At 34.9% G+C, this 14,974-nt stretch overlaps 1 protein-coding gene across 1 annotated transcript in view; it reads left to right on the top strand.

The window, feature by feature from the left end:
- The window catches only part of LOC104518340 (sperm-associated antigen 1), a gene marked incomplete at its 3' end in the record, with an annotated part of 28,194 nt that extends 13,653 nt beyond the window's left edge, over nucleotides 1–14,541 (top strand). The window contains exons 9-13 of the mRNA XM_010175266.1: nucleotides 322–484; nucleotides 6,778–7,203; nucleotides 7,586–7,685; nucleotides 10,872–11,024; nucleotides 14,366–14,541. Of these exons, the coding sequence (XP_010173568.1) occupies nucleotides 322–484; nucleotides 6,778–7,203; nucleotides 7,586–7,685; nucleotides 10,872–11,024; nucleotides 14,366–14,541 (1,018 nt within the window). The remainder of the gene's footprint in view (nucleotides 1–321; nucleotides 485–6,777; nucleotides 7,204–7,585; nucleotides 7,686–10,871; nucleotides 11,025–14,365) is intronic.
- Between the last annotated feature and the right edge of the window lie 433 nt (nucleotides 14,542–14,974).

Below are 14,974 nucleotides of genomic sequence, written 5' to 3'. Positions count from 1 at the left end.
ATCACAGTAGTACAATCTTTTTTCCTTTTAATTTTTTTTTTTTTTTTACTTGAGCAGTTCATTGAAGAAAAGTGCTTACTTATTTGTGTGGTACCTTCTGACTTTCTAAGAGACAGAACTTGAGTGTTATTCTTGGGTTTGATACTGACTCTTGGAAAAGTCACGTTTATTTTCTCTGTTTTTATATTGGTAATATTTATCTCAATAGTTCTTCAGGATCTTATGTGGATTATTTAACAGAATGTATTTTCTGTATATAAATTACAATTTATATACCTATAAAAAAAGACTCCTGCTATTGCTGTTTTTTCTCTATTGCAGAAAAATCTGCTAGAGATTGAAAAGAAACTGAAAGGTTTAAAGACTGTATCTGAGACTCAAGGCAAAGGAAAAAGAATACTTATTCAAGATATAGAGGATTCAAAAGGTGATGAAGAAAGAGGGGAAAATATAGAAGAACGTGAAAGAAGTGGTGGAGATAAAAGTAATGTTATGTCATTTCCTATTTAATTTTAACCTGAGGAAAAAATCATTGCCTTTGATATTGCAATATTTATTCACACAATTAATCCATATTTGCTTGCAGATTTAGCCTATTTGAAGACTAAAATTACATTCACTACTTAAAGTTGATCTGAATGTGAAATCTAGAATCTACTTTTATTACACATCTTTGGAACTGTATCTAGAAAGTATAACAGAGATGGAAAATGTTGCTATAAATCACCTACTTCCCCATGTCCTGTGTAATTTTATACCTATCCTTTGACGTGGACCCAGTTAGGAATTTCTTCTGGTGTTAGAGAGCATTTTGTGTGCCTTAGCTTTTTCTCTCACACAGCGCTCCTGCCTTCCCACTGTCACATTTCTCTTGTGCATTTTTCCTCCCTTGATTGGATCAAAGGGTGTAAAAATGGTGGCATTTAATTTGTTTCTTTGTTGATGTTGTTTGTTTTGAAAACTATCAATCTGTTTTGTTTTTTTAATGTAAGAGATCATCTGTGTGCTCCAAAAGTATACACTAGAGGTAAACAACGTGTATTTCTTGTACTGTATGTAGTTTACAAGCAGTTGAAGGGCAGCTCCCGTTCCTGGATTAGTGTGTGACTAACTGCAAGGCTGCCGAGATGAAACTACTGGCATAATCAGAATACATGACTTGTAGGAGGAAGTGGAGCAACAAGGGCTACTGAGGCTTGCACTGGCAGGTTGCTTTTAGATTTAGCTGCATGTCTGGCCTACAGCCTGCAACAGAGTAACATCCCTGCATTGATTTCCACCCTTTCTCTTTTCGTTCTTTAAAGTGATGTGGCGTGACAGCTGTGGCTTTTGTGTTTCCTGTGGCCTATGTAGTTCTTTATCTTAAAAGGAAATCAGTCTGTGGGTTTTCCAACTTAATTGTGAATATTAGACCATACAGATGTGATTTCATAATGCATTATTTGCACACAAATTTAAGGAAAATACATATTTCAAAATCAGTAGGTATCCGTTAAGTCTCCTCAGCAAAAAACAAAACCCTGGAAGAAAGGATGAATGGTGTCCCTAGCCTTAAATATTAGTTAATTTAGGGTTGCTTTCCATTGGGAGCATTCAGATGACTAAGTACCTTCTAGCTCCATAGGAAGACTCCCATTCTGTTAATGAAAGGTTTGACTTTTAAACATAGGGAAGATTGTCAGCTGACGTCAGTGTCACATTGATAGACATAAGTATTTTTGAGATTTAGGAGGCAAGCATCTTCATAGATGACTCTGGTTTAAATTACAACTGGAAAGAAATACTAAGTCAGTTTAGTTATCAAATAAATCTGATATATTCTGTGAACCTAACAGCACTAAGTAGACTCAGCATCTTGTATGTCTTTTCTATACATCTAGTCACTAGTCACAGTCAGTCCAGTAGTCCGTGTAGTCCAGTCATGTAGTCACATTTATTTCACATTCTGGTTGGTAAGCTTCATGCATTCCTACTAGACTTAAAGAGACTGGAAGAAAGCCAGCAAAATATTTTTTGTTTTCTTTAGCTCTGAAGAGTTCATTTCTCAGCTTTGAACAAAAGAATCTAAATACAGAGTGTAATGTCTCTTCATCTTCTACGTATCTGAAAGCAAAAGTAGAATCATAGAATGTTGTGAGTTGGAAGGGACCCACAAGGATCATCAAGTCCAACTTGAGTAAATAAAATCCTTTTTGTACAACAGAAATGAAAAATTGCTTATGTCCTAGAGACTGTAAAAACCAGTATTCAGGCAGTGTCAAAACTAAAGATCATGTATGTGCTTAACAACGAGCCTGATATTTCAACATATTCATAGAAGTTATAATCTCAAGTGATAAATATGGTTTAAAGATAAATAAAATAAATATATTTTAAATAGCCCCTTTTAATTTATAAAAATTTGCTGAATTGTGTGGTATTTACTTGATCTGTTACAATAATTCTAAAAAATATTGTGGTAAACAGTTCTGAAATTTAGTAAATATTCGTAAAAAGTGTGCATTTAAACAAATAAATTCTAAGTTGGCTTTAGAACTATTGTTTCTCAAGCTGTTATTGCTAAAGTTGACAACATATTTGTCTTTAAAAGATGACAACAGAGCTCTCTTTAAAGTATGTACTTTGAGTGCGTGTAAGAAACCTCTTAACAGACAAAGCTATGTTTTGTGAGTTGAGCTTGGGAAAAGATGTTGCCTAGAGAGTGTTTTCTTTGCACATGGTTTATTTATTAATTACACTTTAGAAGTGAAGAGAATATTCTTCTAGATGGGACCTTTTTCCCAATTCAGGGTATGTGGTTTTTTTATTTTTGTATGTGTCCTCCTGTTTTGTGCACCTTGTGACTGCTGGCTTGGTACACTGACACTTGATATTGAAGCATCAGAGCACCTCTTTTTCCTTTGTGTTATATCCTTCATCTGACTTGTAGTTACACTTCCTATGTGGTATTAAATTTACTTGATGCCACAGCAGTTGGCTCCAGAGAATGACTTTGTAATTTTTTTTTTCCAGTCTGGTTTCTACTTGAGAGCACCAAATTAAGGTCTTTGTCATTGAACATGACGGTACCATTACTTGGAACCATTCTTAGACTGAAGAGCATCTCCTTACACCAGTCCACTGTCTTGTGACTTTGTTTTCTTTCACTAGAGCATCCTTTTTTGGGAATGTTGTTAGGACCTGAATAGGTACGAAAACTCTCTCTGCATCCTTGATGAATTATGTACTGTGTTCTCAACTGGTCTTGACCGTGTATCATTGTTTCTCTGATGTCATGGGCTTTCTGCCCTTCAATAAATGGAGCATGGAGCTGTTGTCATAAGGACTGATTTACAGCCTTCCAAAACACATAGGGATCAATGACACTCTTTGAATTTCTCTTGTTGATTTTCTAAACATGTGTTATAAAATTGACATCTTAAAATAAAACTGGATTCTGTCTTTACGTTTTTATGTTTTCTTGAATTATTCCATGTGGAATAATGAACACTTATTTGATGTTACAGATAATTCTTCCACATATGTTTTATTGTTTCATGGCTTTTCACAGAGAACAGCGAGTAAGATTTGCATTTTGAAGTTTCTGATTTCTTAAGTAGCAAAGCTTATTGGGTAGGAGACAATTAGAGCTCTTTCCTACTCAAGTGATCAGTTGTGCTTGCTGTTGTATTTTCAGCATTCCTGGTATTGCTTTCTGCTCTCCTCTACAACTGAGGCCTGGAGATAATGGAGATGTTATTTGTTGGTTAATGCTTACTCTGTTTCCTCGTTCACTTGGCCTTTTATGTCATATATGAATTCACACCTATCCAAATCTTAATTTGTAGTAATCTTTGTGACTAGAATTTTACAGTAATAAGAAGTTTCTTTGCCATTGTAGCCTTGAATAATTGACTGTGTCTGTTCTTCTGGTTAGAAGCCTTATTAATGAGGTCTTATACAAGGACATTTGGCCACTTTGTTATCCAATATAATAGTTATTCTGTATTCCTTATTTCTCTTTCCATTGTGCTTGTTCATTTGCTATTTTTGATGTTTAGAGTTGTAAACTCTGAAGAAGGAGCTCTCATAATTCATTTGTATACCATCTAGCACAATGGGGCCCAACCTACTCTGGCTTTTAGGCTCTATTGCAAGCTAGTGATAAGACAATTTAGATCATGTTAAAGGAAACATCATTGAAAATTAACTCTAGAATTGCATTTGTAGTGCATATCCTGAAGTTAAGAAAAGCCCTCAATTACAGTGTCAGTATAAATGTTGACCAGTAAATGTTTTTTCATTCTTTGTGAACAAAAATTGCTTCTAAGCAGTCAGAATTCAGTTATGTGTGAAGTCTATTTGTTATACGTTCTGGCTCAGAACAATCCAGGTGCCATCTCAATCAATCAGCTAAACCAAGAACACATAATATAAAACATATTTGCTGACTGTGTGTGTCACAAAAGCAAAAAAAAAAAATTATTAAAAACTAATTTGTGGAGATTTGGACCATTCCAGTTGCCTTCATATGTAGCTAGTCCAGAGCAGATAAAAGAGTTGAAAATGTTTCCTGCCTTCATAATAAGTGAATTCAGTGTTAACTAAACTTAACTGTATTGCTTTTCATTCTGCCACCACTACTTTTATGCCATGCTTCTGGAGGATAAATACTTTGTATAGCTCTAAATTAATTTTAAATTAAAGATGATGTAATCCATTATTAAAAAAATACTTCAGATATTCCTTTTGGAGTATTCGGTGGCTTTTATTTTACGACAGTCCTTCCATTTTAAGTTAATTATTTTAGTACTAACACGACTAACATGAATTACAGTTCTCTACTTTGTTATCATTCTGGTCAAAATCCTATCCATACTTTTCAGTACCTTTCTTTAACTTCTCTTTGGAATTTATAATATGTCTAGATTTTTTAAAAAATTTATTTTTGGGGGGGGTAAAGCCCAGAATACTCCTTTCGTTAATAAATTTCTCTGTAGAGACCAGTACAGGAATATTGTTTATGTTGTAAACACTGAAAGACAGTGAGAATTAGATTTGAGAAATATATCTGTACAATTATGTGCATGGTGTTTACTCAGTCCAGAAATATTTAGGCAGTTAACCTAAACTGACAGCTAAACAAGTTAATTATAAGTATTCTTATTTTCAAAGGGACTCCAAATGCTATAAATGTTTTCTGTTTAATCCAGGATTGGTTCTATGCACTTTATCTTCAGGAAATTTTCTCCTGTATTCTGGAAATGATGTTCCCATTAATGATAGTCACATTTGCATCACTCATTATCTGCCTTTCTTGCTTTTTCTTTGTCTCTAGCAGTTGGGATGCTTTTCAGGAGTGTTTTACTGTAGAATTTTTTAAAAAAATTGTCCTATCACCTGTTTGCCTGTGACATTTAATTTTTTTTTCTTTTTTTTTTAGTAGAAGATAAACAGAGTATTCTCAGTTTTGGTGGATGTAAAATAGAAGTATTTTAGCATGTATCCTAAGGAAATTATTATTATTATACTACTACTTTCTTCACTCATCTGCCCAGCTAGCCATTTATCCTTATCCTCCCTACCAAACAGACTTTAAACCTTTTTGGCATATTTTAAACTGCCAAATTTGATGGATGGATGGATGGATGTCTCAAATAGAAATATTTTAAGTTTTATGAAAATGCCTGTGTGGGTAGAGTAGATTTATCCTATAATTTTTCCCACTGTGGAGTATGAACTCATTATTAAACGCAGCATTTCAAAACAGAGACCACAGCTAGAAAGGATGCAGTTGGAGCTTTTTTCTATTAGGCACTAGAGAATCTATTGTTTTAAAAACTCTTAGACTTTCCCATCCTGTTCAGTTTGGTTTCAGTATCATTTTGTGCTTTAAAAAAAATAATTTCTGTAATTTGGAACAACCCAGAGTTAGTTCATCCATATTCCGTCAACTTCAGCAGTTGGGTTTGAGTCAGTTGGAGTATCACTCCAATGTATGAAGGTGTGAAAAAATTCTGTTGGACAGATGAGCGAGTCAAGTAAAGGGAAGGTGAAAACCCGGCATCTTAACAGTGCCAAACCACAGAGCTGCCTTTGTGTGACCGGCAGTATCAAGAGTCAGGCTCTCTGCAGAAATCTGTATTTGAACACCGTGATGGTAACCTGTCAGGAATTCAGGTGAATAAAGAATATATATATGTTAATATCCACTACCCTTATTGTATGATTTTTTCCTAATTAAATTACTAATTAATAATAGTGAAAGTTGAATGATCAGAAGTCTATAAAAGGCTTTTTGGATTATGTTTAAATTAAACCTTTTTGAGAATTATTTATTAGCTTTTATTCATACTATTCAGTGTTATATTTGAGGAGGGTTTTGAAGCGTGCAACTTTATTGGTTTGTTAGCTGTGTGTTCTAATTTTAACATGCAAGCATTTTGATTTGGTCATGGAAAATCAGAGTATCACCACTGTACGAGCCAGTATTTAAAGGGTTAATTTCAAGGTGAACTCTGTACCATCCGGACACCTCAGAACAGGGGTTTGCAATGTGCTCAGCAAGGAGAAACGAGATTTCATAGTAATATGTTCTCAGCAATAATTGCAAGTCACTTGTAAGTAGGAATTTTTCTGTATTCTTGGATGTATTTTCTGAGGCAAATAAATCTTTGTAACGTTAGGAGGCCTCGAGGATTTGGTACCATGTTCTGAAGCTGTACACCCCTCTTTTGCCAGGACGATAGTTTCTTCTGATGATGCAAGCTCTAACTCAGCTCATTAACTTCCTTGCAGAAGTTGGCGTGCCAGTGCCAGGAGAGGCGGGTGCGGAGGAGGCTGCGATGGGGAACGCGCAGAGAAAGTTTCATAGCAAAGGAGGTGGCAGTAAGGCGGAAGACAGAGAGACACAGAAGCAGAAGGAATCCACTGAGAGCGGATTAAAAAAAGGCACATCAGAGGAAAAACCACCCAAGCATTTGTCTGACCACGAAGGTGAAGTTAACGGCTATTTACACAGGGATCAAAAGAGTGAAAGCCCTGAACCTGAGATCTCCAGATCGCATGGAGCAGGGTCTCAGTCGGCTGGTGGTGGCAGTTCTACTTCACTTCCTCCTACTGCAGCAAAACTAAAAAGTGAAGGAAACGAGTTATTTAAGAGTGGACAGTTTGGAGAAGCTGTGCTCAAATACTCGGAAGCAATTGAATATGTCATCGGTCTAGGTGAGTGTGGTACCTTACGCTTAAATCTGGGATTGTTGTTTAGATTGTTTAAAGGAACTACCAATCAACTAACATAGCCTGTACCTGCATTTTTGGCAGGAGTTACTGTGCTTTGTCATTGTCAGTAGAGGATAATTCATGTGATACAAAACATAGGAAGATGAGCAAAATAATCTTTTAACTTCCTTGGGGCAGAGCTGTTTGCTTTTATTTATGTGTTTGAATAATTGCATATTCTAGGTGACATGATAAAGGAAAGCTCCTTACAGATTTGCATTGTCAGCAGACTGCATCACTGCTCTGCAACTTACACTATGCAAGTCTTTAATTCTTGAATGTCATTTTAGTAATGGTCTTTGATTTTAATTGTAACTTTTTTTAGGGGAACAAAGTCCAGATGATTTAAGTATCTTGTACTCAAACAGAGCAGCGTGTTACCTCAAAGAAGGCAACTGCAGTGACTGCATTCAAGATTGTAACAGGTAAATTGCAACCTCCCATGTAGAGCAACAACATTCCTGATGATGATTAAACATTTTAACAGATATATTGTTATTGCAGTTTGACTTTGAACAATCTTCAGTAAAGTCTGATTCTCTGTCTAACAACAGAGATCTTTGTCAGTTATGTAAACAATCACATGGAACCTGGGGAAGGAGGCACTTTTAACTTACTGTTTCACTGTGTGAGAGCAGTTTTTAGGCTTCTTATATCCACAGAAATGCATAGCAGGGTTAACATTTTTAATATAAAAGCAGGCTTGTTTCAATGACACTCTGTAGTAACTTATATGTAAAAGCTTTGTTAAGCCAGATGTTTATCACAGTGCTGGAAATTGCTTTCAAGCATAAGTATGGTGTATATGTGTGTGTTCTCTGTGTTTGGTTTGTTGTTTTGTTTTTAAATATATACTTGGAATAGTTATAAACACTAATTACAGCTGTCCAGGTATCGAGCTAAAATCCTTTCCGCTTATTGTGGCTTTTAAGTATACAGCAGTCAGAGAGGATCAGACACCTTTAATAACTTCCAAACACTTCCTTCCACTAAATTACTGCTCTATTTCTAGATTTTTCTAAAATGTATTTTCATAGATAGGGTTAGTAAGACCGAGGCAAAAAAGGATCCCAACACAGTTTGAAATCATATTAATTAATCAGTTGGGTTTTTTACGGCACCGAACTGTTAAAAACCACCCAAAGCTAAAAATAAAATATGCGGGTACTTTGTATTAACTAAATGTTTGATTTACTGTATATATTCTACCTGACAGAAAAGTTTTCTGGAAATGTCATCTAAAAAAAATTGACTTGTTAACAATATTTTGTTAGAATAGAGGCAGGACCGTAGACAGCTGGCTGATAAAACCAGATGGCATACTTAACAGCCATCTAATTTTTCTTATCAGGAGATTTGAAGTGTGCAGGACTTCAACTGAAATCAGTAATACAAAGGTTTTGGGTTTTCTATTCGTACCAGTTGGAAGCTTATTTTCTTACTACTTAATGATATGTGTCCTTCATGTTGTTCGTATTTTCTGGGTACACAAGGACCCCTGATGCTCGATGAACACAACAGAGGCAGAAATAATTTAGTGACTGGGAAGCAGAACTGCAAAACTGCAAGCACATGTGAATTAAGCAATGTCAATTAAATGTTCTCAAGGCAACACAACATAAAGGATGATCTATGAATAGGTTACTTGATTTCAAAGTAAAAAATTGTCTAGTGTTTATGTTTGTGATATAAAAATAAGTATTGAACACGTACCTTTTATTAGGTTTTAGCTATTTAGGGCTTAGAAGTGTATCAAAAACACTCTGTTGGATCTCTCTTTGTCTCAAGACTGATTTGGAGTGCCTGTGATTCTTGTAACAGAGAGTGAAATAGGACTCCTATGCACTAAGGTTATGTTATTTAGTGCTGTGGTGTGGTTTGATCCCTGGCTGTGTTATCTTTGCATTCTGCCTTGGAAATGTAGTTCTCCATTCCCACTGATGCTATTTTTCAAGCCTTGTGATCTTCCCCTGAATTTATTTGTGGTTGCTTTTTTTTCTTAATTCTTGATGTTAGGACCTGAAATTGTGTTAATATTCTTCTAAGCTGCAGAATGTCAAGCGTTTTTGCAAAGATTTTGTAGGGGCTGTGGTGTTGTGTGCTGTTGTATTTTTCAAATGCATTCAGCAACATGAAGAGAAATGGAATGTTGGAAATATTTATAAAATGGAAATTGGAAATGTTTATTCTAGAAATCATTGTTTCTCTAGTTTTCAGAGGAGTAAGAGTGCAAAGCCGAGTTACAGCAAAGGTGTCCAACAGCCTCCTGGGCTGTATAAACAGGAGCACAGCCAGTGGCTTGAGGGCAGTGGTGATCCCCTTGTACTCAGCACTTGTTAGACAACATCTGTGATAACTGTGTTGGCTTTTGGCTTCCCCAGTACAGGAAAGATAGTGATCACTCAAGTGAGTTCAGTGAAGTGTCACTGAGGTGGTTGTGAACTCTGGAGCACTTACCTGGAGAGGAGAGACCAAGGGAGCCAAGTTTGTTCAGCTTAGAGGATGGCTTCCAGGGGTCCTGACAGCAGCCTGCCAGTACCTATGAGGAGATTATCCAGAGGATGGATCCTGGCTCTTTCCAGAAGTGCATTGTGGGAGGACAAGAGAGAACAGGCAAAAATTGAACTGCATGAGGTTCAGACTGTGTATTAGGAGAAACATTTTCCCCATGAACAGTGAGAAACATTGCAGCAGGTTGCCGAGAGATGCTGTGTAGAGATTCCCCTGGAGGTTTTCAAGGCCCAACTGGATAAATGCCTCAGCAGCCTTGTCTGATCTCAGAGCTGACCCTACCTGTAGCAGAAGGTTGGACTAGGGACCTCTCAGCCTGAATTACTTTATGATTCCATGAAATCTGATTGGCTAGAGTCATCTTAATGTCAGTATTTCAAAGTTCATCAGTTTTTCCCTTTAGCAATAATAATTGATTTATAAAAGGTAGTCTTTAATAAATAAAGCCTTTGTGGACTTCTTCGTATTGCTGGAAAAGCACCTGGTGTTTGGAAGGAGTTCTGATTGCACAGTGTTAAGAGTTTGAGCTCAGTGTTGACCAGGCACACAATTGGAAGAGTAAACAGACAAAAGACAGACAAAAAGCTAAAAGCCAAAAAAGGGCAAATGTGTATTTATGTCTTAACTAAATGTATTTTTTTACATGCATACTTCCATTAAAATCATGTAGGCAAAAGCACCATATACCCGAAATCCCCATAGATCTAGGCCTGACTTAAGAAAAATAGCTTTTGCTCTTAAACAGCTGCCATTATATTAATCTTTTCTTAGCATTTAATTTCATATTAAATTGTTATTAACATATAATTATGTATTAAATATAAATCACTGTCTGATTTTCATTGGTTATATTACTGTAAGGCCCATTTAAACAGCTGCCATTATATTAATCTTTTCTTGGCATTTCACTTCATATTAAACTGTTATTAATATATAATTATGTATTAAATATAAAACACTGATTTTCATTGGTTACGTTACTGTAAGGCCCACCTGAAATCAGAAAGTTGTTACTTATAGTGTATATATGGAAAATAGTTTTATTAATATAATTTCAGTTGTCCTGTTTCAGTTCTGCATTTTTCTTTTGTTTTCTCCAGAGCTCTGGAGCTTCAGCCATTTTCCCTTAAGCCTCTTCTACGACGAGCGATGGCACACGAGTCTATGGAGCGGTATCAACAGGCTTATGTTGATTATAAAACAGTCCTACAAATAGACAGCAGCATCCAAGCAGCAAATGATAGTGCTAATAGGTAACTCCACTTAGAAATTTTCTGCTCATATCAGTCCAAATAGAAAAAAAAAAATCAGTTTTATTGGCTTTACATGCTCCCTGTGTTCTGTATCCCTCAGAGGGAGGGTCATCACAACTAGTGCATTATAACTAGAAGACTGACTGTTTCATTGAGTTGTTTTCCCGTAGCTTCACAGTTCTCCTCTGTAGGTCACCTTCTGTTTTAAAAATGCAACATTTTAAGACTTTTTTTTACTGGTGCTTTAACTTGTTTTCTTTCTTAACTTACATTTGATACCGTATAAAGTAATACTTTGAGGTCCATACCTTTTCTCTGACATTTCTGTTTCCTTTTCATATTAGCACTTTTCCTGTGCAGTTGGAGATTTATGTCAAGTGGGAATCCTTGAGTATGCTGCAATTGTGTAAACACTGAAGTAGCTTGATACAGTGGTTGGCTACAAAGCTTAGAGGTGTAAAAAATAAAATTGAGTATTATTTTTAATGTAAATGTTAGTACTTCTGACATTAATTCTTGCTCCTGAGACATCTCAATTTCTATAATTATATTTTAATACTGTAAAATTAGTGCATACACACTGTTGCAATTGTGTTCTCATTAATGTATGGTGAGTACTTAAGTGTGTGAATGTTAGGATTTTCCATTTCCTTTTCTATTTTTTTTAGTGGGCAGAAGAGTATTTATGAAAGCAGAACAGCCATTGATCAGTGAGCAGGAGCCCACATGCACGTGACTTTTAACAATGGAATCTAATACCTTTTTTTCTTTTAAGGCAAGGCCATGAGCACATTATTACTTCATTAAAAAGTTTGTAATATCTTTAAATTCTGATTTGGCCAGAGGTGGCCAAAGGAGATCATGACACTTTGTCATCAAGTCTTTATTTTTTATAATGCAACAAGTTGTTACTTATCTCCCGTATCTATGCTGATAACAGAGCACTTGGTGAGATAACTGCTCATCCTGGTATCTGTGTGGTTATTACACTTTTTTTTTAATCTTCTTGGCTTACTTTATCTGCAGATACTCTTTTCGTATTTCTCCTTGACTTGTAACTTGCTTACTAATAAGCTTATTTCCTTTTTTTCCCTTAATGCTCTTCCTTTTCTCCTCTCTAGGCCTTCCTTATGTTTTTTAGCTTCACTGCTCATTATTCTTTCCTCCCTGGCAACCCATCACCTTCTTTCAACTGCTTCTTCCTTCTCTTCTGCTGGTAATTAATTTTTGCTTGCAAATTCTTAGTTTCTAAAGCATAGACCTCCTGCATAATTGAACTTTTACTGTAATTTACTTTGTAATATTTTATCATTCATGACTCTAACTGAAATTGTTTACCAAAGTAATAATTTTCGTTTCCTAAGTAACAGACCTTTCTAAAAATGAATTTTAACAAAGTATGATAGTTACTCTACTGCCTTTTAACTTAAAGGGACAACCCCAAAATTTAATTTAAATTTTTTTAATATTAGGAATATCAAGCCTTAACAACCTACTTTTATTGGAGGATTTCTTTAAGTTCCAGTGGTGATGCTGTAGGAAGCTGAGAGGCAAAACTCATCAGCCTACTTGTGTCTGAGGGTGGGTTTGATAAATTGTGTTAAGCCTTCTCTTTCTGTACTTCCCTAACTAAGAAGGCTTTCCAAAAATCTTAGAATAGAATGGATGTTCAGTCTGATATTTCTAATCATTCTCATGTAAAAGAAGAATTTTTGATATATAAAGCCTTTACCCGATAATATAAAGCCTTTACCTGATCATTTTGCAATCAAAAGGAAATAATTAGGAATGTAAGTACATATTTTTATGGAAAGTCACCTGAAAACAAGTATAAACAGTTATTTGAGTGTTTATCATGTTGATTAAATGATACTGAATTGTGTCTTTTGTTGGTTATCCCCATCTTGTTCACTTAGAAAACAAATAAAACAACTAGATAATACTATGAAATGTAATATTCTGTGTATTAAGAATCTTACTTTCAATGAAAAAAATATAAGAAGTTGTATATTTCATGTAGCATTATGTAATACATAACATTTTATAGCTCTACAAAAAGCCTTTTTAATCTACAACATTCTTTAAAATATTTTGGTAATTTCTGCTTCTTGTATTGTTTTTTCTGTCAGACCCTAATGAGTAAAGAATTTGGTCCTGAGTGCTCTGACTCTGTTGCCATAGTATTATACTGAGGCTTTTTTTTTTTTTCTTTTATAGCTGTTATTCAAATAATTTAAAAGAACAAAACTAAGCAAGAAATCTTGGTTGGGTAATTTATGCTCATGCTATTTCATTCTTCATGTCACATTTAAGGTTCTTAATTTATTTTTTTTTAATGTCTGATCATTTAGTATGTTTTTTTTGTACCTGTATTAAATGGAAATGCACCTAATGTACAAATTTCAGGTTTATTGTCTATTACTCAATTCAGAATTTTCTTTTGCTAAAGTAGACATTAGAGTCATCACCAGTTGAACTTGACTCTTAAGCTCATTTTCAGATTAGATGTTTATCTCACTATTATTCTCATTCTCTGGTTAATATTTGTTTGGGTTTTTTTAAAAAACACTACAAAAATTGTAATGGAACCATGAAGTCTTGCATGGCTTTACTCATTATGTTTACTTAGGTCTTTCTCTAAAATGTATCACAGTGATGGGAACTCCCAGTTGAATGGATTTTGAATTGAACCTCTTGTGTGCAGGAGTAGTTGATTTATCTATCTGTCTATCTACCTATCTATCTGTATATGTTGGTTTAAGAAAGACTAAACAGTCTTTATGTCTATTCTTTGCCTTTTTAAATGAGACTAAAGAAAGATTGACAAATTTATGACTGTTCTATAAAATGCAGCCTAATACCTACTTTGTGACCTGCATTGGTTATTTAGAGAATAGTTTTGTAAAAAGTTTCATTTGACATTGGCCAATTGAGATACCACACTTTGCCTGAGGATATCGTAATACACTTGTTACAAATATGAACAGCTGAGAAAAATAAAATAATTTTTTTTTTCCTATTTCTTTATTGTATGTGGTAGGCAGCATTTAGAGCTTAGTTGCAAAATCAGTAGTTTGCTTAAATATTTACAGATCATGCTGAAGTCAGCTTCTTGTTTTCTAAATGCTAGCATAAATACTCTCAAAAGTGGAAAAAGTAAATCCTAAGTGAGCACACTACTATTGATTGCTGTACCAATCTTTTTTTAAATTAGTCTTAAGGATAATTGTTCAGTTGTTTTTTGAAAAATTGGAACATTGTATTATTTAATTTGGGTATAAGTTACTAAAACGTGATTTAAATATATGAAAAGTCATATTGGTGGGGCTTTTCTCTTTCAGAATAACAAAGACTTTAATAGATCAGGATGGTCCCAGTTGGAGGGAGAAACTGCCACCAATTCCAGTTGTCCCAGTTGCTGCTCAGCTACACAGGTGGGATGGAGGAAACCTTCCTTCAGAGAATAAGCCAAGAAGTACTACAGAGACCAACAGAGAAGAACAGTTGCAAATGAATCGTATGTACAGCTAATGCAAATGTATATACAAAAAAGAAAATAATTTTAATTGAAAAATGGATTAGGATTTAATAATGTCAAAGAAATTGCTTTAGAAAATATCAGAGACCCTTGTGAAAAGTCAGGTCAGATGATGGTCATTTACATGGTTGCATTTAATGTGCTTTTTGGAGCCAGTTATACCTTTTTTAAGCCAAGTGATGTAGTTTGCAGCATGTAATTTCTGAAGTTACATAAAATAAAATATGGCAAGAATCCTCATCAGCAGTATATTGAGTCCTATCACAAGTATCAGTGGTATCCCTGACATCATACTACAGTTATAACATGGTTTTCCCCTAAAAAAACACCACCCAAACAAACACCCAACCTCAGTAACATAACTAACTTCATAATATGTAGTTCATAGAATCATAGAATGGTTTTGGTTGGA

The sequence above is a fragment of the Antrostomus carolinensis genome, unplaced genomic scaffold, assembly GCF_000700745.2.
Source record: "Antrostomus carolinensis isolate BGI_N321 unplaced genomic scaffold, ASM70074v2 scaffold15090, whole genome shotgun sequence".
NCBI lineage: Eukaryota > Metazoa > Chordata > Aves > Caprimulgiformes > Caprimulgidae > Antrostomus > Antrostomus carolinensis.
Note: the sequence above shows the minus strand (reverse complement) of the source record. Positions and strands in the feature narration are given on the sequence as shown.